Source organism: Solenopsis invicta, chromosome 10 (assembly GCF_016802725.1).
Source record: "Solenopsis invicta isolate M01_SB chromosome 10, UNIL_Sinv_3.0, whole genome shotgun sequence".
In the NCBI taxonomy this organism is placed as follows: domain Eukaryota; kingdom Metazoa; phylum Arthropoda; class Insecta; order Hymenoptera; family Formicidae; genus Solenopsis; species Solenopsis invicta.
This window is the reverse complement of record NC_052673.1, coordinates 11,585,251-11,610,190: the sequence shown is the minus strand read 5'-3', so window position 1 is coordinate 11,610,190 and position 24,940 is coordinate 11,585,251. Positions and strand designations below refer to the sequence as shown.

The 24,940-nt window shown below is 36.1% G+C and overlaps 2 protein-coding genes across 2 annotated transcripts in view; one reads left to right on the top strand and one right to left on the bottom strand.

Moving 5' to 3' along the window:
- Nucleotides 1–15,692: 15,692 nt before the first annotated feature.
- On the top strand, nucleotides 15,693–17,648 carry LOC105195469 (COMM domain-containing protein 10). The gene is made up of 3 exons (XM_011160877.3): nucleotides 15,693–15,739; nucleotides 15,998–16,361; nucleotides 17,038–17,648. The coding sequence occupies exons 1-3, from the start codon at nucleotides 15,711–15,713 to the stop codon at nucleotides 17,236–17,238; spliced, it is 594 nt and encodes a 197-aa protein (XP_011159179.1). The 5' UTR covers nucleotides 15,693–15,710; the 3' UTR covers nucleotides 17,239–17,648.
- Nucleotides 17,649–18,046: 398 nt separating this feature from the next.
- The window catches only part of LOC105195491, a 34,585-nt gene continuing 27,691 nt past the window's right edge, over nucleotides 18,047–24,940 (bottom strand). Inside the window, exons 9-11 of the mRNA XM_026138706.2 lie at nucleotides 18,840–18,996; nucleotides 18,598–18,758; nucleotides 18,047–18,520 (exon numbers count right to left, since the gene is read on the bottom strand). Of these exons, the coding sequence (XP_025994491.1) occupies nucleotides 18,207–18,520; nucleotides 18,598–18,758; nucleotides 18,840–18,996 (632 nt within the window). The 3' untranslated portion in view covers nucleotides 18,047–18,206. The remainder of the gene's footprint in view (nucleotides 18,521–18,597; nucleotides 18,759–18,839; nucleotides 18,997–24,940) is intronic.

Here is a 24,940-nt window from a genome sequence, read left to right as displayed (position 1 = left end):
TGATAAAAGTTTGAACTCTTCTGGGGGCTATCAGAACACAAAAATATTGGAGAAATTCGCAAAAGGAATTTTTCTCAAAAATTTTGGTCTGATATAAGTCTTTCGTTTTTCACTTTAGCGATTCGATCCATCATGATAAAAGTTTGAACTCTTCTGGGGGCTATCAGAACACAGAGATATTGGAGAAATTCGCAAAAGAAATTTTTCTCAAAACTTTTGGTCTGATATAAGTCTTTCGTTTTTCACTTTAGCGATTTGATCCATCATGATAAAAGTTAGAAGTCTTCTGGGGCTATCAGAACACACAGATATTGGAGAAAGTCGCAAAAATAATTTTACTCAAATATTTCGAACTTTGACTGATATAACTCTTTCGTTTTTCACTTTAGCGATTCGATCCATCATGATAAAAGTTTGAACTCTTCTGGGGACTATCAGATCACAGAGATATTGGAGAAATTCGCAAAAGAAATTTTTCTCAAAAATTTTGGTCTGATATAAGTCTTTCGTTTTTCACTTTAGCGATTTGATCCATCATGATAAAAGTTAGAAGTCTTCTGGGGTTATCAGAACACAGAGATATTGGAGAAATTCGCAAAAGAAAATTTTCTCAAAAATTTTGGTCTGATATAAGTCTTTCCTTTTTCACTTTAGCGATTCGATCCATCATGATAATAGTTTTAACTCTTCTGGGGGCTATCAGAACACAGAGATATTGGAGAAATTCGCAAAAGAAATTTTTCTCAAAAATTTTGGTCTGATATAAGTCTTTCCTTTTTCACTTTAGCGATTCGATCCATCATGATAATAGTTTGAACTCTTCTGGGGGCTATCAGAACACAGAGATATTGGAGAAATTCGCAAAAGAAATTTTTCTCAAAAATTTAGAATTTTGACTGATGTAAGTTTTTCGTTTTTCACCTTAGCGATTGTATCCATCATGATAAAAGTTAGAACTCTTCCGTGGGGTATCAGAACACAGAAATATTGGAGAAATTGTCAAAATAAATTTTACTCAAATATTTCGAACTATGACTGATATAAGTATTTAGATTTTCACTTTAGCGATACGATCCATCATGAAAAAAGTTAATAGTCTTCTGGGGGGTTATGAACACAAAAATATTGGAGAAATTCGCAAAGAAATTTTTCTCAAAAATTTTGGTCTGATATAAGTCTTTCGTTTTTCACTTTAGCGATTCGATCCATCATGATAAAAGTTTGAACTCTTCTGGGGGCTATCAGAACACAGAGATATTGGAGAAATTCGCAAAAGAAATTTTTCTCAAAACTTTTGGTCTGATATAAGTCTTTCGTTTTTCACTTTAGCGATTTGATCCATCATGATAAAAGTTAGAAGTCTTCTGGGGCTATCAGAACACACAGATATTGGAGAAAGTCGCAAAAATAATTTTACTCAAATATTTCGAACTTTGACTGATATAACTCTTTCGTTTTTCACTTTAGCGATTCGATCCATCATGATAAAAGTTTGAACTCTTCTGGGGACTATCAGATCACAGAGATATTGGAGAAATTCGCAAAAGAAATTTTTCTCAAAAATTTTGGTCTGATATAAGTCTTTCGTTTTTCACTTTAGCGATTTGATCCATCATGATAAAAGTTAGAAGTCTTCTGGGGTTATCAGAACACAGAGATATTGGAGAAATTCGCAAAAAAAATTTTACTCAAATATTTCGAACTTTGACTGATATAAGTATTTAGATTTTCACTTTAGCGATACTTTTCATTGTGATAAAAGTTTGAACTCTTCTGGGGGCTATCAGAACACAGAGATATATAGAAATTCGCAAAATAAACTTTTCTCAAAAATTTTGGACTGATATAAGTCTTTCGTTTTTCACTTTAGCGATTCGATCCATCATGATAAAAGTTAGAAGTCTTCTGGGGGCTATCAGAACTCAAAAATATTGGAGAAATTGGCAAAATAAATTTTTCTCAAAAATTTTGGTCTGATAAAAGTCTTTCGTTTTTCACTTTAGCGATTCGATCCATTATGATAAAAGTTAGAAGTCTTCTGGGGCTATCAGAACACACAGATATTGGAAAAAGTCGCAAAAATAATTTTACTCAAATATTTCGAACTTTGACTGATATATCTCTTTCGTTTTTCACTTTAGCCATTCGATCCATCATGATAAAAGTTTGAACTCTTCTGGGGGCTATCAGAACACAGAGATATTGGAGAAATTCGCAAAAAAATTTTACTCTAATATTTCGAACTTTGACTGATATAACTCTTTCGTTTTTCACTTTAGCGATTCGATCCATCATGATAAAAGTTAGAAGTCTTCTGGGGCTATCAGAACACACAGATATTGGAGAAAGTCGCAAAAATAATTTTACTCAAATATTTCGAACTTTGACTGATATAACTCTTTCGTTTTTCACTTTAGCGATTCGATCCATCGTGATAAAAGTTTGAACTCTTCTGGGGGCTATCAGAACACAGAGATATTGGAGAAATTCGCAAAAGAAATTTTTCTCAAAAATTTTGGTCTGATATAAGTCTTTCGTTTTTCACTTTAGCGATTCGATCCATCATGATAAAAGTTAGAAGTCTTCTGGGGTTATCAGAACACAGAGATATTGGAGAAATTCGCAAAAAAATTTTACTCAAATATTTCGAACTTTGACTTATATAACTCTTTCGTTTTTCACTTTAGCGATTCGATCCATCATGATAAAAGTATGAACTCTTCTGGGGACTATCAGAACACAGAGATATAGGAGAAATTCGCAAAAAAAATTTTTCACAAAAATTTTGGTCTGATATAAGTCTTTCCTTTTTCACTTTAGCGATTCGATCCATCATGAAAAAAGTTAAAAGTCTTCTGGGGGCTATCAGAACACAAAAATATTGGAGAAATTCGCAAAAGAAATTTTTCTCAAAAATTTTGGTCTGATATAAGTCTTTCGTTTTTCACTTTAGCGATTCGATCCATCATGATAAAAGTTAGAAGTCTTCTGGGGCTATCAGAACACACAGATATTGGAGAAAGTCGCAAAAATAATTTTACTCAAATGTTTCGAACTTTGACTGATATAACTCTTTCGTTTTTCACTTTAGCGATTCGATCCATCATGATAAAAGTTTGAACTCTTCTGGGGGCTATCAGAACACAGAGATATTGGAGAAATTCGCAAAAAAAATTTTTCACAAAAATTTTGGTCTGATATAAGTCTTTCCTTTTTCACTTTAGCGATTCGATCCATCATGAAAAAAGTTAAAAGTCTTCTGGGGGCTATCAGAACACAAAAATATTGGAGAAATTCGCAAAAGAAATTTTTCTCAAAAATTTGGTCTGATATAAGTCTTTCGTTTTTCACTTTAGCGATTCGATCCATCATGATAAAAGTTAGAAGTCTTCTGGGGCTATCAGAACACACAGATATTGGAGAAAGTCGCAAAAATAATTTTACTCAAATATTTCGAACTTTGACTGATATAACTCTTTCGTTTTTCACTTTAGCGATTCGATCCATCATGATAATAGTTTGAACTCTTCTGGGGGCTATCAGAACACAGAGATATTGGAGAAATTCGCAAAAGAAATTTTTCTCAAAAATTTCGGTCTGATATAAGTCTTTCGTTTTTCACTATAGCGATTCGATCCATCATGATAAAAGTTAGAAGTCTTCTGGGGTCATCAGAACACAGAGATATTGGAGAAATTCGCAAAAAAAATTTTTCACAAAAATTTTGGTCTGATATAAGTCTTTCCTTTTTCACTTTAGCGATTCGATCCATCATGAAAAAAGTTAAAAGTCTTCTGGGGGCTATCAGAACACAAAAATATTGGAGAAATTCGCAAAAGAAATTTTTCTCAAAAATTTGGTCTGATATAAGTCTTTCGTTTTTCACTTTAGCGATTCGATCCATCATGATAAAAGTTAGAAGTCTTCTGGGGCTATCAGAACACACAGATATTGGAGAAAGTCGCAAAAATAATTTTACTCAAATATTTCGAACTTTGACTGATATAACTCTTTCGTTTTTCACTTTAGCGATTCGATCCATCATGATAATAGTTTGAACTCTTCTGGGGGCTATCAGAACACAGAGATATTGGAGAAATTCGCAAAAGAAATTTTTCTCAAAAATTTCGGTCTGATATAAGTCTTTCGTTTTTCACTATAGCGATTCGATCCATCATGATAAAAGTTAGAAGTCTTCTGGGGTCATCAGAACACAGAGATATTGGAGAAATTCGCAAAAAAAATTTTTCACAAAAATTTTGGTCTGATATAAGTCTTTCCTTTTTCACTTTAGCGATTCGATCCATCATGATAAAAGTTAGAAGTCTTCTGGGGTCATCAGAACACAGAGATATTGGAGAAATTCGCAAAAGAAATTTTTCTCAAAAACTTTGGTCTGATATAAGTCCTTCGTTTTTCACTTTAGCGATTCGATCCATCATGATATAAGATTGAACTCTTCTGGGGGCTATCAGAACACAGAGATATTGGAGAAATTCGCAAAAAAAATTTTTCACAAAAATTTTGGTCTGATATAAGTCTTTCCTTTTTCACTTTAGCGATTCGATCCATCATGAAAAAAGTTAAAAGTCTTCTGGGGGCTATCAGAACACAAAAATATTGGAGAAATTCGCAAAAGAAATTTTTCTCAAAAATTTTGGTCTGATATAAGTCTTTCGTTTTTCACTTTAGCGATTCGATCCATCATGATAATGGTTTGAACTCTTCTGGGGGCTATCAGAACACAGAGATATTGGAGAAATTTGCAAAAGAAATTTTTCTCAAAAATTTTGGACTGATATAAGTCTTTCGTTTTTCACTTTAGCGATTCGATCCATCATGATAAAAGTTAGAAGTCTTCTGGGGCTATCAGAACACACAGATATTGGAGAAAGTCGCAAAAATAATTTTACTCAAATATTTCGAACTTTGACTGATATAACTTTTTCGTTTTTCACTTTAGCGATTCGATCCATCATGATAAAAGTTTGAACTCTTCTGGGGGCTATCAGAACACAGAGATATTGGAGAAATTTGCAAAAGAAATTTTTCTCAAAAATTTTGGACTGATATAAGTCTTTCGTTTTACACTATAGCGATTCGATCCATCATGATAAAAGTTAGAAGTCTTCTGGGGTCATCAGAACACAGAGATATTGGAGAAATTCGCAAAAGAAATTTTTCTCAAAAACTTTGGTCTGATATAAGTCCTTCGTTTTTCACTTTAGCGATTCGATCCATCATGATATAAGATTGAACTCTTCTGGGGGCTATCAGAACACAGAGATATTGGAGAAATTCGCAAAAAAAATTTTTCACAAAAATTTTGGTCTGATATAAGTCTTTCCTTTTTCACTTTAGCGATTCGATCCATCATGAAAAAAGTTAAAAGTCTTCTGGTGGCTTTCAGAACACAAAAATATTGGAGAAATTCGCAAAAGAAATTTTGCTCAAAAATTTTGGACTGATATAAGTCTTTCGTTTTTCACTTTAGCGATTCGATCCATCATGATAAAAGTTAGAAGTCTTCTGTGGCTAACAGAACACACAGATATTGGAGAAAGTCGCAAAAATAATTTTACTCAAATATTTCGTACTTTGACTGATATAACTCTTTCGTTTTTCACTTTAGCGATTCGATCCATCGTGATAAAAGTTTGAACTCTTCTGGGGGCTATCAGAACACAGAGATATTGGAGAAATTCGCAAAAGAAATTTTTCTCAAAAATTTTTGTCTGATATAAGTCTTCCGTTTTTCACTTTAGCGATTCGATCCATCATGATAATAGTTTGAACTCTTCTGGGGGCTATCAGAACACAGAGATATTGGAGAAATTCGCAAAAAAAATTTTTCTCAAAAATTTTGGACTGATATAAGTCTTTCGTTTTTCAGTTTAGCGATTCGATCCATCATGATAAAAGTTAGAAGTCTTCTGGGGCTATCAGAACACACAGATATTGGAGAAAGTCGCAAAAATAATTTTACTCAAATATTTCGAACTTTGACTGATATAACTCTTTCGTTTTTCACTTTAGCGATTCGATCCATCATGATAAAAGTTTGAACTCTTCTGGGGGCTATCAGAACACAAAAATATTGGAGAAATTCGCAAAAGGAATTTTTCTCAAAAATTTTGGTCTGATATAAGTCTTTCGTTTTTCACTTTAGCGATTCGATCCATCATGATAAAAGTTAGAAGTGTTCTGGAGCTATCAGAACACACAGATATTGGAGAAAGTCGCAAAAATAATTTTACTCAAATATTTCGAACTTTGACTGATATAACTCTTTCGTTTTTCACTTTAGCGATTCGATCCATCGTGATAAATGTTTGAACTCTTCTGGGGGCTATCAGAACACAGAGATATTGGAGAAATTCGCAAAAGAAATTTTTCTCAAAAATTTTGGTCTGATATAAGTCTTTCGTTTTTCACTTTAGCGATTCGATCCATCATGATAATAGTTTGAATTCTTCTGGGGGCTATCAGAACACAGAGATATTGGAGAAATTCGCAAAAGAAATTTTTCTCAAAAATTTAGAATTTTGACTGATGTAAGTTTTTCGTTTTTCACCTTAGCGATTGTATCCATCATGATAAAAGTTAGAACTCTTCCGTGGGGTATCAGAACACAGAAATATTGGAGAAATTGTCAAAATAAATTTTACTCAAATATTTCGAACTATGACTGATATAAGTGTTTAGATTTTCACTTTAGCGATACGATCCATCATGAAAAAAGTTAAAAGTCTTCTGGGGGGTTATGAACACAAAAATGTTGGAGAAATTCGCAAAGAAATTTTTCTCAAAAATTTTGGTCTGATATAAGTCTTTCGTTTTTCACTTTAGCGATTCGATCCATCATGATAAAAGTTTGAACTCTTCTGGGGGCTATCAGAACACAGAGATATTGGAGAAATTCGCAAAAGAAATTTTTCTCAAAACTTTTGGTCTGATATAAGTCTTTCGTTTTTCACTTTAGCGATTTGATCCATCATGATAAAAGTTAGAAGTCTTCTGGGGCTATCAGAACACACAGATATTGGAGAAAGTCGCAAAAATAATTTTACTCAAATATTTCGAACTTTGACTGATATAACTCTTTCGTTTTTCACTTTAGCGATTCGATCCATCATGATAAAAGTTTGAACTCTTCTGGGGACTATCAGATCACAGAGATATTGGAGAAATTCGCAAAAGAAATTTTTCTCAAAAATTTTGGTCTGATATAAGTCTTTCGTTTTTCACTTTAGCGATTTGATCCATCATGATAAAAGTTAGAAGTCTTCTGGGGTTATCAGAACACAGAGATATTGGAGAAATTCGCAAAAGAAAATTTTCTCAAAAATTTTGGTCTGATATAAGTCTTTCCTTTTTCACTTTAGCGATTCGATCCATCATGATAATAGTTTTAACTCTTCTGGGGGCTATCAGAACACAGAGATATTGGAGAAATTCGCAAAAGAAATTTTTCTCAAAAATTTTGGTCTGATATAAGTCTTTCCTTTTTCACTTTAGCGATTCGATCCATCATGATAATAGTTTGAACTCTTCTGGGGGCTATCAGAACACAGAGATATTGGAGAAATTCGCAAAAGAAATTTTTCTCAAAAATTTAGAATTTTGACTGATGTAAGTTTTTCGTTTTTCACCTTAGCGATTGTATCCATCATGATAAAAGTTAGAACTCTTCCGTGGGGTATCAGAACACAGAAATATTGGAGAAATTGTCAAAATAAATTTTACTCAAATATTTCGAACTATGACTGATATAAGTATTTAGATTTTCACTTTAGCGATACGATCCATCATGAAAAAAGTTAATAGTCTTCTGGGGGGTTATGAACACAAAAATATTGGAGAAATTCGCAAAGAAATTTTTCTCAAAAATTTTGGTCTGATATAAGTCTTTCGTTTTTCACTTTAGCGATTCGATCCATCATGATAAAAGTTTGAACTCTTCTGGGGGCTATCAGAACACAGAGATATTGGAGAAATTCGCAAAAGAAATTTTTCTCAAAACTTTTGGTCTGATATAAGTCTTTCGTTTTTCACTTTAGCGATTTGATCCATCATGATAAAAGTTAGAAGTCTTCTGGGGCTATCAGAACACACAGATATTGGAGAAAGTCGCAAAAATAATTTTACTCAAATATTTCGAACTTTGACTGATATAACTCTTTCGTTTTTCACTTTAGCGATTCGATCCATCATGATAAAAGTTTGAACTCTTCTGGGGACTATCAGATCACAGAGATATTGGAGAAATTCGCAAAAGAAATTTTTCTCAAAAATTTTGGTCTGATATAAGTCTTTCGTTTTTCACTTTAGCGATTTGATCCATCATGATAAAAGTTAGAAGTCTTCTGGTGTTATCAGAACACAGAGATATTGGAGAAATTCGCAAAAAAAATTTTACTCAAATATTTCGAACTTTGACTGATATAAGTATTTAGATTTTCACTTTAGCGATACTTTTCATTGTGATAAAAGTTTGAACTCTTCTGGGGGCTATCAGAACACAGAGATATATAGAAATTCGCAAAATAAACTTTTCTCAAAAATTTTGGACTGATATAAGTCTTTCGTTTTTCACTTTAGCGATTCGATCCATCATGATAAAAGTTAGAAGTCTTCTGGGGGCTATCAGAACACAAAAATATTGGAGAAATTGGCAAAATAAATTTTTCTCAAAAATTTTGGTCTGATAAAAGTCTTTCGTTTTTCACTTTAGCGATTCGATCCATTATGATAAAAGTTAGAAGTCTTCTGGGGCTATCAGAACACACAGATATTGGAAAAAGTCGCAAAAATAATTTTACTCAAATATTTCGAACTTTGACTGATATATCTCTTTCGTTTTTCACTTTAGCCATTCGATCCATCATGATAAAAGTTTGAACTCTTCTGGGGGCTATCAGAACACAGAGATATTGGAGAAATTCGCAAAAAAATTTTACTCTAATATTTCGAACTTTGACTGATATAACTCTTTCGTTTTTCACTTTAGCGATTCGATCCATCATGATAAAAGTTTGAACTCTTCTGGGGGCTATCAGAACACAGAGATATTGGAGAAATTCGCAAAAAAAATTTTTCACAAATATTTTGGTCTGATATAAGTCTTTCCTTTTTCACTTTAGCGATTCGATCCATCATGAAAAAAGTTAAAAGTCTTCTGGGGGCTATCAGAACACAAAAATATTGGAGAAATTCGCAAAAGAAATTTTTCACAAAAATTTTGGTCTGATATAAGTCTTTCGTTTTTCACTTTAGCGATTCGATCCATCATGATAAAAGTTAGAAGTCTTCTGGGGTTATCAGAACACAGAGATATTGGAGAAATTCGCAAAAAAAATTTTACTCAAATATTTCGAACTTTGACTGATATAAGTATTTAGATTTTCACTTTAGCGATACGATTCATTGTGATAAAAGTTTAAACTCTTCTGGGGGCTATCAGAACACAGAGATATATAGAAATTCGCAAAATAAATTTTTCTCAAAAATTTTGGACTGATATAAGTCTTTCGTTTTTCACTTTAGCGATTCGATCCATCATGATAAAAGTTAGAAGTCTTCTGGGGGCTATCAGAACACAAAAATATTGGAGAAATTCGCAAAAGAAATTTTTCACAAAAATTTTGGTCTGATATAAGTCTTTCGTTTTTCACTTTAGCGATTCGATCCATCATGATAAAAGTTAGAAGTCTTCTGGAGCTATCAGAACACAAAAATATTGGAGAAATTCGCAAAAGAAATTTTTCTCAAAAACTTCGGTCTGATATAAGTCTTTCGTTTTTCACTTTAGCGATTCGATCCATCATGATAAAAGTATGAAGTCTTCTGGGGCTATCAGAACACACAGATATTGGAAAAAGTCGCAAAAATAATTTTACTCAAATATTTCGAACTTTAACTGATATAACTCTTTCGTTTTTCACTTTAGCGATTTTTTTTTTTTTTTTTTTTTTTGTTAACGGAGAGGAAATGCGTTACCGCATACCCCAGGCCACGGGGGAGGCCTGGCGGTTATGTGGGGCTCTTCCCCGCCGACAATGTGTCGGCGAGGACATACCCACTAAAACCTCTCCGGGTGTCCAGTTCAGGTCCTTGACTGGGGGGACTCCGGGAACGCGTAGAGCATGCTTCCGGAGCCCCCCGGACCTTGTCTGCCGAGGCCGACTCAGCACGCCGGGGGGCACCCTGGTGTGGGTCCCCCGGCATGGCCGTGAGGCCAAGCCGACCTAAGGTCGGGGGAGAGGGACACCAGCCCTCCCCCGCCTCTTCCCCTTGTGATGTTTACGGGGGTAAAGCCCGGGAGTCCGGCCCCCCGGCCGGATGTCCCGGGCCCCTACGCGCCGGACTAGCCCGGCGCGGCGGCATACTCTTCTCCGTGTTGGGGGTGAGGAGGTAGGAAGGAGTTCCTTCCCCTCCCCCCACCAGCACCCCGGCGATGCGCTAGATGGGGAGCGATGGCGCATTGTGACGCGCGATCCCTCCCCCGGACCGTTAAGTCAAGTTTGCCCCGCCGGGCTCACTTACATGGGGAGCTGCCCTCCTCCCACGGCTGCGCGTCCCGAAAGCTGGTCCGGCAGCCGCAGGGGAGGAGGGTCGCTCCATTTCATCATTCCTGTGGCGGTCGCCGTCGTCCCTCTCCTCCGCAATAGTGGGGAGCGAGGGGGCGACCGCCACGGCTCTTCTGCCCCGCCGCCGCCCGTGGAACTCCGGGGGCGGGGGTCGCTTCTTCTCGGTCGGGGCCGGTCGGGGCGGGGGCCGAGACGAAGCGTGACCCCCGTCTCCGCCACCCCTTCTGTTCCTCGCGTCGCCTGGGAGCATTCGACCCCTCAGGCTGACGCTCCCGCACCTTTTCGGCCTCCTCCTTCTGCAGCATGACTCGCTCGCAGAAGGAGGAGACCGCCTTCCAGGCGCTCTCCCTGCCGACCATCTGACTGATGATGGCCGGCAGGGAGAGGTCATCTCCCACTTTGGCCCTCAAGACTCCGCGCAGCTCTTCCCACGCTGTACACTCTTCCAGCGTGTGCCGCGCGGAGTCCCGGGCGGCGCCACAGTGGTGGCACTGTGTCGTCGGCTCCCTCCTTATCCTGCACAGGTACTCACCGAAACAACCATGCCCGGTGAGCACCTGTGTCATCCTGTAGGACAAGCCGCCAAACGGGCGGCCTACCCACTCGTCCAGGTGTGGTAGGACGGCCTCCAAGATCCGAGATCCGGCTGCCGGCGGGTTGTCGATGAGGTTCCTCTTCCATGACCTCATCACCCGCCGACGGGCCCTCTCCCGTAGCAACGCGGCGGCCCTGGGGGTGACTATCCCCCCCTCAAGGCGGGTGGCTTTTGTCCTGGCGTAGGTCCACGCCAGGGCATCGGCCGTGTACTCCGCCTGGGGGAGCCCCGCCAGGGCCATGATTGCCGCGTTGGGAGCGGTGCGAAACGCGCGCGTTATCCTTCGCGCCAGCCGCCGCTGCACATCGTGCAACACCTTCTTGATGCGGCGGCTGGCCAGCGTCTCGCGGAACCACACCGGGGCTCCGTACAGGGCCCCGGACATGATCGCGAGGGCGTACGCGCGTCTAGCACCCACCTTCGGACCCCGGAGGTTGGGCATCAACCCATTAAGGGCGTTCAATCTCCTGCCCAACCGCTGGGCCAGCTGGTCAAAGTGATCAGCGAAGGCCCAGCGACCGTCCAGGTGCAACCCAAGGTACTTCAGGGTTGCACCCACCTGAACACGGGTGTTGTCTACCAGGACGAAGGCCTGGGGCGCTACCCCGGAGGAGCCATCGTGAAAGAATATGGCTTCTGTCTTCTCCGGGGCCACCCTCAGGCCCAGGCCTTTTATGGCACCGACGACACAGGCCACTGCCCAGTCGCCGTTGGCGACTGCTCCTCCCCAGGAGGTCCCTCCCGCCACTATGAACGTGTCGTCAGCGAAGCCGACGACGTAGCAGCGGGGGGGGAGGGCCGTGCGGAGCACTTTGTCGAATGCGGCGTTCCATAGCAGGGGCCCAACACGGACCCCTGTGGAACGCCACATGACACGTCCCTCCGCTGCTGGAGTCCGTCTTTGTCGCGGAACTCCAGCTCCCTATCCCGGAAATAGTCCTGAACGATGGCGACGAGGTAGGGCGGCAGGCAAAAGTACTCGCTCAGCGCCGCCACCACCTCGCCCTAGGGGAGACTATTAAAGGCGTCCAGGGATATCGCCAACGCCACCATCCCGTTAGAGATTCCGAGAGGGGCCGAACCTGACGTATCGCGTCAATTGTCGATCGCGCCTCTCGGAACCCGTATTGTTTGGGGGACAGTTCAGGACCATTCCGGGTCATATGCCGGATGATGCGGTTAGCGATTATTCGCTCGAAGATCTTACCCGCTTCATCCAGCATACAGAGGGGCCTGTACGCGGAGGGACTTTCCGCGGGCTTGCCCTCCTTTTTAAGGAGGACAAGCCGGGCCCTCTTCCACCTCCTGGGGAAGGTACCTTCCCGGAGGCACTTCGTGTACGTGGCACGAAGTGCCTCCCCTACGATAGGCGATGCCCGGGCCCAGATTTTGGCATAGATGCCATCCGGCCCGGGCGCCTTCGCTTTTTTGCCAGTTATTCGGGCGAAGGCCGCGACCATTTCGTGCCTGGACACCTCTAGTTCCTCCGACCATCCTGGGGGAGGGCCGGACTTTTCCGGGATATCCCTCCCCGGGTGGGGAACAGTGTGTTCACCACCCTTTGGAGGAACAGGGGGTCCAGCGTCTCCGAGACTGGAGGCGCCCATGGGCGAAGCCTTTTCATCACTATACAATATGGCCTGCCCCATGGGTCGCGATCCAGCTCGGAGATCATATCCTCCCAGGCCGCGGCCTTCGCCCGAGCTCACTTTAGCGATTCGATCCATCATGATAAAAGTTTGAACTCTTCTGGGGGCTGTCAGAACACAAAAATATTGGAGAAATTCGCAAAAAAAATTTTTCACAAAAATTTTGGTCTGATATAAGTCTTTCCTTTTTCACTTTAGCGATTCGATCCATCATGAAAAAAGTTAAAAGTCTTCTGGGGGCTATCAGAACACAAAAATATTGGAGAAATTCGCAAAAGAAATTTTTCTCAAAAGTTTTGGTCTGATATAAGTCTTTCGTTTTTCATTTTAGCGATTCGATCCATCATGTTAAAAGATAGAACTCTTCTGGGGGCTATAGAAACACAGAGATATTGGAGAAATTCGCAAAAGAAATTTTTCTCAAAAATTTTTGCCTGATATAAGTCTTTCGTTTTTCACTTTAGCGATTCGATCCATCATGATAAAAGTTAGAAGTCTTCTGGGGGCTATCAGAACACACAGATATTGGAGAAAGTCGCAAAAATAATTTTACTCAAATATTTCGAACTTTGACTAATATAACTCTTTCGTTTTTCACTTTAGCGATTCGATCCATCATGATAAAAGTTTGAACTCTTTTGGGGGCTATCAGAACACAGAGATATTGGAGAAATTCGCAAAAAAAATTTTTTACAAAAATTTTGGTCTGATATAAGTCTTTCCTTTTTCGCTTTAGCGATTCGATCCATCATGAAAAAAGTTAAAAGTGTTCTGGGGGCTATCAGAACATAAAAATATTGGAGAAATTCGCAAAAGAAATTTTTCTCAAAAATTTTGGTCCGATATAAGTCTTTCGTTTTTCACTTTAGCGATTCGATCCATCATGATAATAGTTTGAACTCTTCTGGGGGCTATCAGAACACAGAGATATTGGAGAAATTCGCAAAAGAAATTTTTCTCAAAAATTTTTGTCTGATATAAGTCTTTCGTTTTTCACTTTAGCGATTCGATCCATCATGATAAAAGTTAGAAGTCTTCTGGGGCTATCAGAACACACAGATATTGGAAAAAGTCGCAAAAATAATTTTACTCAAATATTTCGTACTTTGACTGATATAACTCTTTCGTTTTTCACTTTAGCGATTCGATCCATCATGATAAAAGTTTGAACTCTTCTGGGGGCTATCAGAACACAGAGATATTGGAGAAATTCGCAAAAAAAATTTTTCACAAATATTTTGGTCTGATATAAGTCTTTCCTTTTTCACTTTAGCGATTCGATCCATCATGATAAAAGTTTGAACTCTTCTGGGGACTATCAGAACACAGAGATATTGGAGAAATTCGCAAAAGAAATTTTTCTCAAAAATTTTGGTATGATATAAGTCTTTCGTTTTTCATTTTAGCGATTCGATCCATCATGTTAAAAGATAGAACTCTTCTGGGGGCTATAGGAACACAGAGATATTGGAGAAATTCGCAAAAAAAATTTTTCTCAAAAATTTTGGTCTGATATAAGTCTTTCGTTTTTCACTTTAGCGATTCGATCCATCATGATAAAAGTTAGAAGTCTCCTGGGGGCTATCAGAACACAGAGATATTGGAGAAAATCGCAAAAATAATTTTACTTAAATATTTCGAACCTTGACTGATACAACACTTTCGTTTTTCACTTTGGCGATTCGATCCATCATGATAAGAGTTTGAACTCTTCTGGGGGCTTTCAGAACACAGAGATATTGGAGAAATTCGCAAAAGAAATTTTTCTCAAAAATTTTGGTCTGATATAAGTCTTTCGTTTTTCATTTTAGCGATTCGATCCATCATGATAAAGGTTAGAAGTCTTCTAAGGGCTATCAGAACACAGAGATATTGGAGAAATTCGCAAAAGGAATTTTTCTCAAAAATTTTACGGCCTAAACGTAGCACGGAAAACGTGACGGGTCGAGAGGGGAGTGAAGAGGAGGATATCCACAGAGATAACATCGCCGCTTGCTCCATGTCTATCACCGCGATGCTTTCTCTCTCTAACTGAAAGCCTAAACAATTAAAATCACGTTAAAAGAGAAAGAAAGAAAGAGAGAGAGAGAGAGAGAGAGAGAGAGAGAGAGTTGCGTCAAGATTTAAAAAAATTAAAAAAGCAAATTTTTTCAAAAGAATAATTTGAAGACATTTAAATAATAAAGAATTATGTAAAAATAAAAAGATGGTATATTTATTCGTGGAAAGACATTTATTTCTTCTTCATCATATGATGCGATGGTAATTACAATTATTTTTTAAGTACTGCGTAAAATGAATGTTTCTTTATTAAAGAACCAAATTCTCTCTGTTATTATTAAACATCTTTTTTAAGTAAAAATATGATTGTGCAAAATATGGGCATAAACGTATTGATATGTATTAATATCAATGTTAATGTAAATAATTCAGACTATAATAAATAAAAAATTACGCGAAAGTAGACGTAATTAATCATTTGTGCACATTCTCGACCCCTGTTCTGGATGCAACATACGCGATACGCGTCAGATTTTATTTGCAGCAAAATGGATGTTAGCACGGACAACAACCTACATCCATTTCTCGTGAGTTAGATGTGGGTTGTTGTCCGTGCTAACATCCACACTGTTTTTAACGGCGGGTTACAAAATGGATGTGACACGTAGTTCCTATTTTGACCAGAATAGATGTGCGTCACTAGTGTACGGGAGTTTCGAAGCGTTATAGGAAAAAAGCCGCCGTGGCCGCTCTCAGGTTCCTCTCTGGTCTAAGCATGTCAAAGATTTCATAACATTACGTTCATTAAGGTTATATTTTTGGAGAGCTATGATTGAAATGTTAAAGTGATGTGTAAGAATTTGTTTCTCACGTAAAATGGCTACTTGGATCAACGTAACTTCAAAGTATGCGTTAAAATATTATTAACATTACAAGATAATTAATGTTTTTATGGTTAATTGTAACGTAGAAAATAATGCTAGCAAAGCAAACTTTAAAAGTTTGAAAACAAAATTTTGAAAAAATATTTCATTTTTTAATTATTCTTTCTACTGTACTATTTTCTCGTAGATGACTTCTTAATATTCTTGATAGATTAATCATAAATTATCACTATACATGTCAACAACATGTAATGTTTATCTGTACTATTGTCTTAATAGATTGGAGCAAGGTTTGAAGATAGTGGCCCGAGTGGATAATAGCAAATTTCGACTTCTTGTCAACCGTATATGCCAGACCCTGCAGTCGAGCATTGGCGCAAAGGTGTTTAATGAAGAAGAAGAAGAAAAGCTGCTAGTTTCCTTAGATCTAACGAAAGATGAATTAGCTCTTTTGCTGGATACTGTTACTTCCGTCTACATGCAGGCTGCATGTAGTGTTGTCAAACCATCTGTCATGGAAGCATTCATGAAGGACAGTTTTAAATTAGATGAAGAGAAAATATCCATTTTTACAAATGCCTGGATGACTTATGGGAAAGGCATTGTAGATAATTTTAGACAACAATCTATTTTTCCTACTCAGGTATTTTTACATGGATATATGTACATGTAAAAAGGATATTTAGTGAATTATAAAATTAGATGGTCCATACTGATTATGGTACTTGAGAAAGAAATGAACTATATTTCTATGTTGATCAAAGAATGATATTTGTAGTATTTATTGTTTGCAAAAAATAGCTTTGCAACTGTTGTAAAATTTTTGAATTGTTTTTTTCCCTTCTATCAGATCTAACTGTATAAACCGATAATATTATAGAATTTTACAACAATTGCAAATCTGCTTTTTCTGCCAAATGCAGCTATTGTTTGAAAAGTAGAGAGAGTTTTATTTACGCCTTGACTTGAAAAATACTTTTTATCTATAAATAAATTTCTTGTAGCTTCTTGTGAAATAATTTATGCATTTAATATCAGTAATACTAAATTGCATATCAATTTAATATGAAATTTATATTTTTATATTTGATATATAAGACTACATTTTTACATCAAATAGTAATTGACAGATGTTTCAAAACTATGAAGGCAAAATATATAAAGTTCACAATAAATTAATATTAATATTAAATAGTCATTAGCTATTTCTCAATGATAAAAAGTGTAAATGGTGTTTTTATTCTGTATTATATTATATACTTAAAACATGGAATAAAAATTGCTATTTATTAAAATATATATATATTTTTTTTTTACAGGTGAAAGATATCAACTGGTGCCTAAATGTGCAATCATCGTCTTCTACAATTTCTAAAGATGCACGACCTGTAGCATTGCTCCAACTTGGTCTGACTGGTGATAAGACATCTACGTTAACAGTGGAGTTCGATAAAAAACAATTGACTGAGCTTTATTATAATTTAGAGAAAATTCAAACTCAATTAGATTCTCTTAAATAATAGGGTTAATGTAACTAGTTCAATTAAAAAAGAATAGGTTTTATATTGGTGTAAAAATATGTTTTCAAAAACTTTTTTTACACGTTTACTGAAACACTACTAGCGTATTAGTTATTTTCCAATATTATATTATATAATATATATTTTTTTAAATAAATTACAGACAGAAATGATTTTAAATTCATTTATTCGTATGCATGCGTGCACATTATATGCAAGCACGCGCTATTTTTCAATAATTCAATATTGATCTTTGTTTGTCGCGCAATAAAAATAAATATTTGATAAATCCTACATGATGAAGCAACAAAATGCAACTTCTAAATAAATATGCATTTTTACTTTTTCGATAAATATTTATAAAAATGATCATACTTCGATGAAATAAATGGAAAATAATTATTCTCATATTTCAAGCATCATTATTTATATTTATATCATCTACGTAATATTCCATTTTATTTTAATATTCTATAAACCTTTATAATTTTTCTTCTTAGTTTTTTGTTACAAAAACTCTAGTCATCTTATTAATAAAATGCAGAATTCAGAATTAAAAATTTTGTTGTAAAATTTTATAATATATAGTATTAATGATAACAATTTTAAATCAGATTACGCATTTTTTTACTAATTTATAGCAATTAGATGCGAGTATTGACTTTACATTTATTATAATCTTTTTTAAGAATATACATCTGTTTTTAAGATGTTTTATGGCCTCATTTGTTTTATCGTTTTTATGTAATTTTTCGTATTTGGTAATAATATAATAAAATTAAGACTGCAAGAATACATAATTTTTTTGTGACAATTATATATACATTATATTGTAAAATTATAATTTATACAAATTTATTAAAATTGCTGAAGAGGTTCTTCACATGTATAAAATGTCAACATATGTCTGTAATTTTTATAAAATGTAGTCTTTTTATTTCTCTAATTTAAACGTTGATAATTACATATTATAATCCAACATTCTCGTATATTTTGGATGGTATTCCATGAGTCTTCTCTACACGTGGACTTCTGTTAGGCAGTACGCTCTCGAGGCTCGAGGTGTGGCCGTTGTCTTCAACGAATTGAAAATTGATCTTCCCCTGATTCTCGCCGCATGATCGCACATTCTGCTTCCTTTTGCCGGCAGGTAAGGTTTCCAAAACCTCGGGTGTCTTACGGATAAAGATGTGCGCCTTGCACACCACCAGCACCACGACTATTATCATTAGGAACAGGATCACGGCCGTTAGAGTCCCCACGATCCATCCTAATTTGTCATCTGTGCGCAATACCAGGCGTGTAAAAAATTTATCTTTGCAAGCAAAATCTAAGATATATTAAAATGCTAACAAAGACCTGCTAAAGTGTTCAGCAGAACGAGCGTGGCGCTTCCTACTTCAATATCGGCGTTGTCATTGTTGATGGTAAATTTACAGGTCCACTGTCCTAAATCGGAATGATCCGGTTTGAAGATCAGCTTGCATATACCCGTGGCATAATCCATTTGCACGCTGTGCCTGCATTATAACATTAGAGAGGTGTGTTCCGTAGTGGATCACATAGTATAAAAGGAAAACGCATATGGCGAGAGGTGTTACCTCGCTTTTTTTGAAAGCTGCCTGCTGGAGTTCTGATGCACATGAACTTTTGGGGCGTGGATCCAGTGGCATCTGGTTTCCGACGACAAAGATCCGACTCTGCACGCAAGAGTGACCATTTTGAATGGCGCAGCCCAAACCGCGATAGTGACAGGCTCTAAAAACGATCAATATCTGTTAAAATGCATTTATATTTAATTCTTATAGAGCCTCAAGAATCTATCCACGATTCATCAAAATTATATACACATATTAAATTTAAAATATTATCTTGCTACACAATAAGCTCTCGAATATTTTCAAGTGCTGAAAGTGTTTAATCATAAGATATTTATAATTGATACATTTTCGTTGAATAAGTTTTTCTCGAAAGCTTCAAAGTTTTTTAGAACATATCGATTTCTTACATAATTACGTTATTTAATTCCTTGTTCTTGTTAAAGCTGCACATTTGCACTTTTGACGTGGATTCCTTTTGAGGCTATTGTAAAAGCTCTTTTTAAAATATTCGTCCCACTCACCAAAAACTCCGGTGCAAATGATCCAACGAGTGAATCACGCTGACCAACCACCATTCGTTTGTGCATCGATGGCTTTTGTGGCTTGATAAATGTTTGATTCGTTAGATTGTGCAGCGCTGATTTCGCGTGCATTAATGATACTAGAGGAATCCCACAGAAGAAAAATATTTCAAGCGCCATACTTGTCAGACAGGCTTAGATATTTTAATATTAAACGTAAATAAAATCAAGTAATACTTAAAAAATATTGATTTTTATATTAAAATGTCAAATTATTATTATAAAGACAATGAATTATATTATAAAATATTATCTAATACTTAGTATTACAGTTGCTACCGCGTTGCTTGATATCAATAATTATTTTATTAAATGTAACAATTGTACAAGATGAAAAATTTTAAACGTAATAGACCGAATATCTTAAAAAATATGTAGAAGATAAGATTGGAACGGAAAAATGTTTCAGATAAAAATTGTAAGAAAGATAAAAGCAATTTTGTAAAAAACTAGCTTTTTTAAGGCTATGAAGGTTATCACTATTTTTTTATACATAATGGAATTGTATGATTTTTTTACGTACTATGATTCCTGTAATAAATCTGCACAGAAGAGTACTAAAGTAAAGTTATCAAAAGATTATAATAATTTACGGTAATATAAAGCATTGTATATTTTATAATGCTATATCTCAATAAAATAAACTGTGCATGTTACAATAAATAAAATATTTTTACACACGTAAACTTGTGTTTTTTTTTGGAATTGTACTTTTAATGTTTTTTATGCGCATAATAATGAGACAAATTGATTGATATAAAGAAAACATTGCTTTTCAAAAAAATATGTAAATGCAACTTGCGCAATCCTTTTGCAACGTTTTTATGAAACGTTTTTCTGCATTTTCTTCTATATTTTTATGCGATCTATTACGTTCGAAATTTTTCACTTTATATAATTTCTTGTAAACTTCGTACTTCTCTAAAAAATTAGCGCTTACAATATTTTTCCGTGGATATCTTTGATTAATTATCACTAGTTGTGCGTCAGCTTGCGGCAACTCGCCTCGGACTCGGAGAAGGGCTCCTCCGGGTTCAGCTGTAACGCAGTTAGTAACCGGAGTAATGGAAATGAGAAGATCGTTATGACGTTTTCGCATTACTATTTATTTAGACGAAAAAGAAAAAACAGTTTACAGCAACTCAGAGATTCAAAACGCGCACGAGGATGCGCGAATACCTCGCGGTGCTTAACGATACTTAATGGCACATGAAGATTCATACGCTCAGAGTGAATCTCTGCTCAGATTTGATCGCGTGCATTTCGTCATCGTATTAATTATTTATGAAGCGCAACACTAACATGCAAAATATAATCAGTACTGATAATTAAATTGTCTTGGTCTAATTGGGCTTCAAATTAAATTTTTTTTGTAATTCTGAAATACGAAATAAAGTTTACGATTCAAGAAAAAAATAACTAGCTAAAGATATTTTAGATTTAAAATATACATCGTAACAAGACGATGACGCCTTTGCACCATCAATTAGCTGAGCGAACATTACTCGCGAACATGAATTTTCTGAACGCTAAGAACCTTAACGCTAAAAATTGCCTACTTAGTATTAAATGCACTAGCGGCTAGTCATAAGTGATAATCATGTTGGATCGTACATATAACGGACGTACATCAAACTCGGTCACGAGTAAAGCAATAAACAGGATGAAAAATAGAAGCGCGATGTTAACTTAAAGATGATGACTTTCTATAATAAATAATATGAAATGTCGAGCGGGGGACGCAGTCGGTAATATTAAAAATGCTCGTGTAGATTTACCTATCATTTAATATTCTCTCATGTGGACAACCTCTTTTATTAAAAGGTTATAACTTATTTACCGATCCTACTATTTTATATATACAAAATATATGCATTTCAAAAAGTACACGTTGAATCGTCTAAATCGTATCTTTAACTATTGGAAAGTAAAATAAGAAAGTAAGCAATCGCTACGTTGAGAAAAAAAATTTGTTGAGGAAATAAAAATGGTTAGCGTGATACGATCATTCACAAATTATTTAGTTGTACAAAAAGTTGTGTAAAACAGTATGGTTTATTCAGGTCAAATTTTTTTTTATCAAGAATAAACCATTCAAATTTTTTAATCGAAAATTAATCAACTCAATATTTAATTTAACGTATCGGACAAAATATTTTAGTTTTTCAACAAATTCTTTTTCTCAATGCAGTCTGCATCAAATTTATTGGAATTTGATTGAAATCAGAGGAAGAAATTATTAAATTAAAAGTTAGGTAAAAAATTAGTTGTCTGATTTTTTTTAATTATTCTGTAACATGTAAATTTGTAAATAAACATAACGTAGGTATTATGCGTGAAATTTTTATTTTTTTCATACGATTGTTAAGCTGATCGATTACGCGTTTTATTTAGCTAGGATATTTATTAATTAAATGCAAAGTTTCATTTTAACTAAATGCAGAATCTCATTTGAGCGCAGTCTCGCCGTTGAGAATATAAATAGGAAAATAAAAATGGCATTGTTGATAGTGAATATTTTAAATGAAGAATATGATTTGACGTATCAATTGAGAATATATGCAAAATAAGAAACTTGATGAGTTTTCGACTTATCATTCTTGAATATTTCAAGTTTTCGAAATGGCTATTTCAACATTTTTTTGTTATATCCATTACATTAAATACTGCAATAATAAAATTTATTGAATTCTGTTTCGTATTTTTGTGTACAAATTTTTTTTTTATTATTTTGTTACACAGTAAAAAAATAAAATATCCCAGAAAATCCACTTTAAATTTTATGTTAAAATAACTCAAAACTTAAGTTAAAATAACTTAAGTAAAAATTTAGAGTAGACTTTTTGGGACATTTTATTTTTTTACTGTGTACGATTTTTTTATTACGGATTAAAAAAATTTTCTTTTCAATGTAAAAAAAAAAGAAATTCCAATTTTATCCGAAAGTAAAATTTGTATGTACCTAATTTTACAGTTGAAATGCTTTTTAACATGTAGCTATACACAATAGAAAATAAAATATAAAAAAGGTCCATTCTACTATAAATTTCATATTAAAATAACTAATTATTAGTATTTATTATAACTAATAACTTATTTTAATTTAATTTTTGAGTTATTTTAACATAAAATTTAGAGTGGACCTTTTTTTACATTTTATTTTTTTATTGTGTATAATTAGGTGTGAGAAAGACTTATTTGCCGATATACACTGCGTAATAATGGCGTAGATGAATGGCGTGAATAAATTACCTTGGAAAAACTCGCAATTAATTACGATTTGTGTGTGAAGCTTCCTTAATCACTGGGGGATAACAAGAAAAGCCGACAGGATTGTTAATTTGTGTTTTGCCAGGCGGCGCACAACGAATCGATAAATCTTACGGTTTATCGGGGAATCGTGAGTGACGAGCGGTAATGGGCGCTACCATTTTTTGATAATGTAAAATGATCTAACGCTAGTAAATGCAAATACACGACAACAATTAAATTAAAAATGGTCACTGCGTGCCGCGATAAAGCAAAAAATGACGATGCTGACGTATTCAAATGATAATTTCACGATTTTTATGCGTGAAGTAAAAAAAATATGTACTCGGATTGTCTCTATAAACGTAACAGAAAAATGTGTTTACTTTTCACGTTCTGCTCAACAGAGTTTAACATGATTTTACTCGTATTTTAGGACTATACACATATTTGTTATATACGCGTATATTTGTATATTAATTCAATATTTAACTCCAATAAAAAATGCGTGTAGAAATCCAGAGAGCCAGCTATGCTTATTGTTAGATAAACTCGCGAGGATTTTTAGAAGAAATTCCCGAAAATGTCAGCGATTTTTCGTCGAGACTTTTATGTGTGTAGTCCTAGAGTCCTCAAGAAATACGTACAATCAGAAAGAATTTAAATATAAAATTAAATTAAATTCCTTTCCTATTCGCGCGTTATATATTTGATAATTAATAATTTATTATACACGTCGAAATTAGTGAGTCTAAACTTTATCACGCTATTATCATATATATTCCACTTAACGAGATATAATACTGCCCGAGACAGAACGCGAAAATTGCTATCTTAGACGTCCTAAAGGATTTGGCTATCCTTCCAACGATCGCCGCGCGCCGAGGCAGGTGACAGAGCTTAATCGACGAAACGGCCGTGTAAGATCGTTCTTGTACGGTGTCACTTATGGATACAATAAAATCGGAAAATATTTCTCTAGCACACACGCGTGTGGGCGGTCGTCGATGGGCAGCGGACGGCCCGACAGCACTCACAGACATTCGCGCTTGCACATCTAATCTAACGAAGTAGTAAAGCTTCATCGACATGCAGATCCGTCACCCACAATAGTTTCTCGAGGATCCACGATCGAGCGGATGTTTCCACGAGTAATCGCCGCAAATCCCGGTCGATTGCTCTTTCGCAACGCCATTGTCGAGCGTGGATCCTCGCCACTTGGAGGACGCACACAGATACGAGAGACGATGAGTTATGCACAGTTTCTCTTTCAATTGAATGACTGGGTTAGCCGTAACGAGGGCTGAGTTACCGTCGCGTACCAACTTCGCAAATGTCGAGACTGACCTTCCTTACTCCGACGAGAGATATCGAACTGCTTAAATGTACCGGAGGCTTATGCGCTAAAGTTAAGAGACCCTTGCGAAATTTTTACGCAAAATCTGGCGTCATTCATCAAACATGAAAATTATAATAATATTGTCTGTAAGAAAATCGATTTCTTGAGGTCAGAGGGCATGCTAATTCTTGGACAACTTACTAATTTCGTTTAATAATGCTTTCCGATTATTAGCTCGCTACGACATGAGGCCGTCCAAATGGTGCTCGTGCCGAAGAAGCCTCGTCTACCGCAGATTGCAAAGACGTGCGTCAGGATCCATGGCCTAGACTTATGTACACGCATACGCCGCGGCGCGTGCAAAGTTCACGTACAGCTCGCCTCGATGCACTCGCGATCGCGGTTGGTTGCGACAGTCGTCGCGACAAGGCCACGGATCCTGAAACGTATATAATACATGTGTCCTACGGTTTTCTTTTATAATCGGTCGAATTCGGAGACGCGACTCTAGCCAGGCTTTGGACGAAAGTCTTGGACGCATTTCATGAAACTCGACAGAACGTAGGAAGGATTAACGATTTGTCGTAAAAAAAAAGAAAAATGATGAGAATAATAAAATGTGAAGATTAAGGACGAGTGATAGAAAATTTTGCGTCGTTTTAAGGATGTTTGGGTCATATCTCAAAACATTACCAAAAATATAAAAATTTTATAGAATATTCTAGTATTACGTTAGTATCTGTATAAAATTTGAGCACAATTCACTTATTGGTTATTTAATTTTCTGTTTACTCTTGATTCTTGTGTAAAATCGCGTTTACTTATTTGCAAGTACTTATTTGCAAGGATAGGGAAATAGCATTACCAATTAAATCAAAATTTTTACATATACTGAATTGTAATAAATATTCGTGCAGAAATTCATTTAAAAG

Excerpts from the sequence above, each read along its gene's own strand:
- LOC105195469 (XM_011160877.3), top strand. The coding sequence starts at position 15,711 with ATGGCTACTTGGATCAACGTAACTTCAAA. Across the intron at positions 15,740-15,997 it reads TGGATCAACGTAACTTCAAA|ATTGGAGCAAGGTTTGAAGA; the intron begins GTATGCGTTAAA and ends TTGTCTTAATAG. Across the intron at positions 16,362-17,037 it reads AATCTATTTTTCCTACTCAG|GTGAAAGATATCAACTGGTG; the intron begins GTATTTTTACAT and ends TTTTTTTTACAG.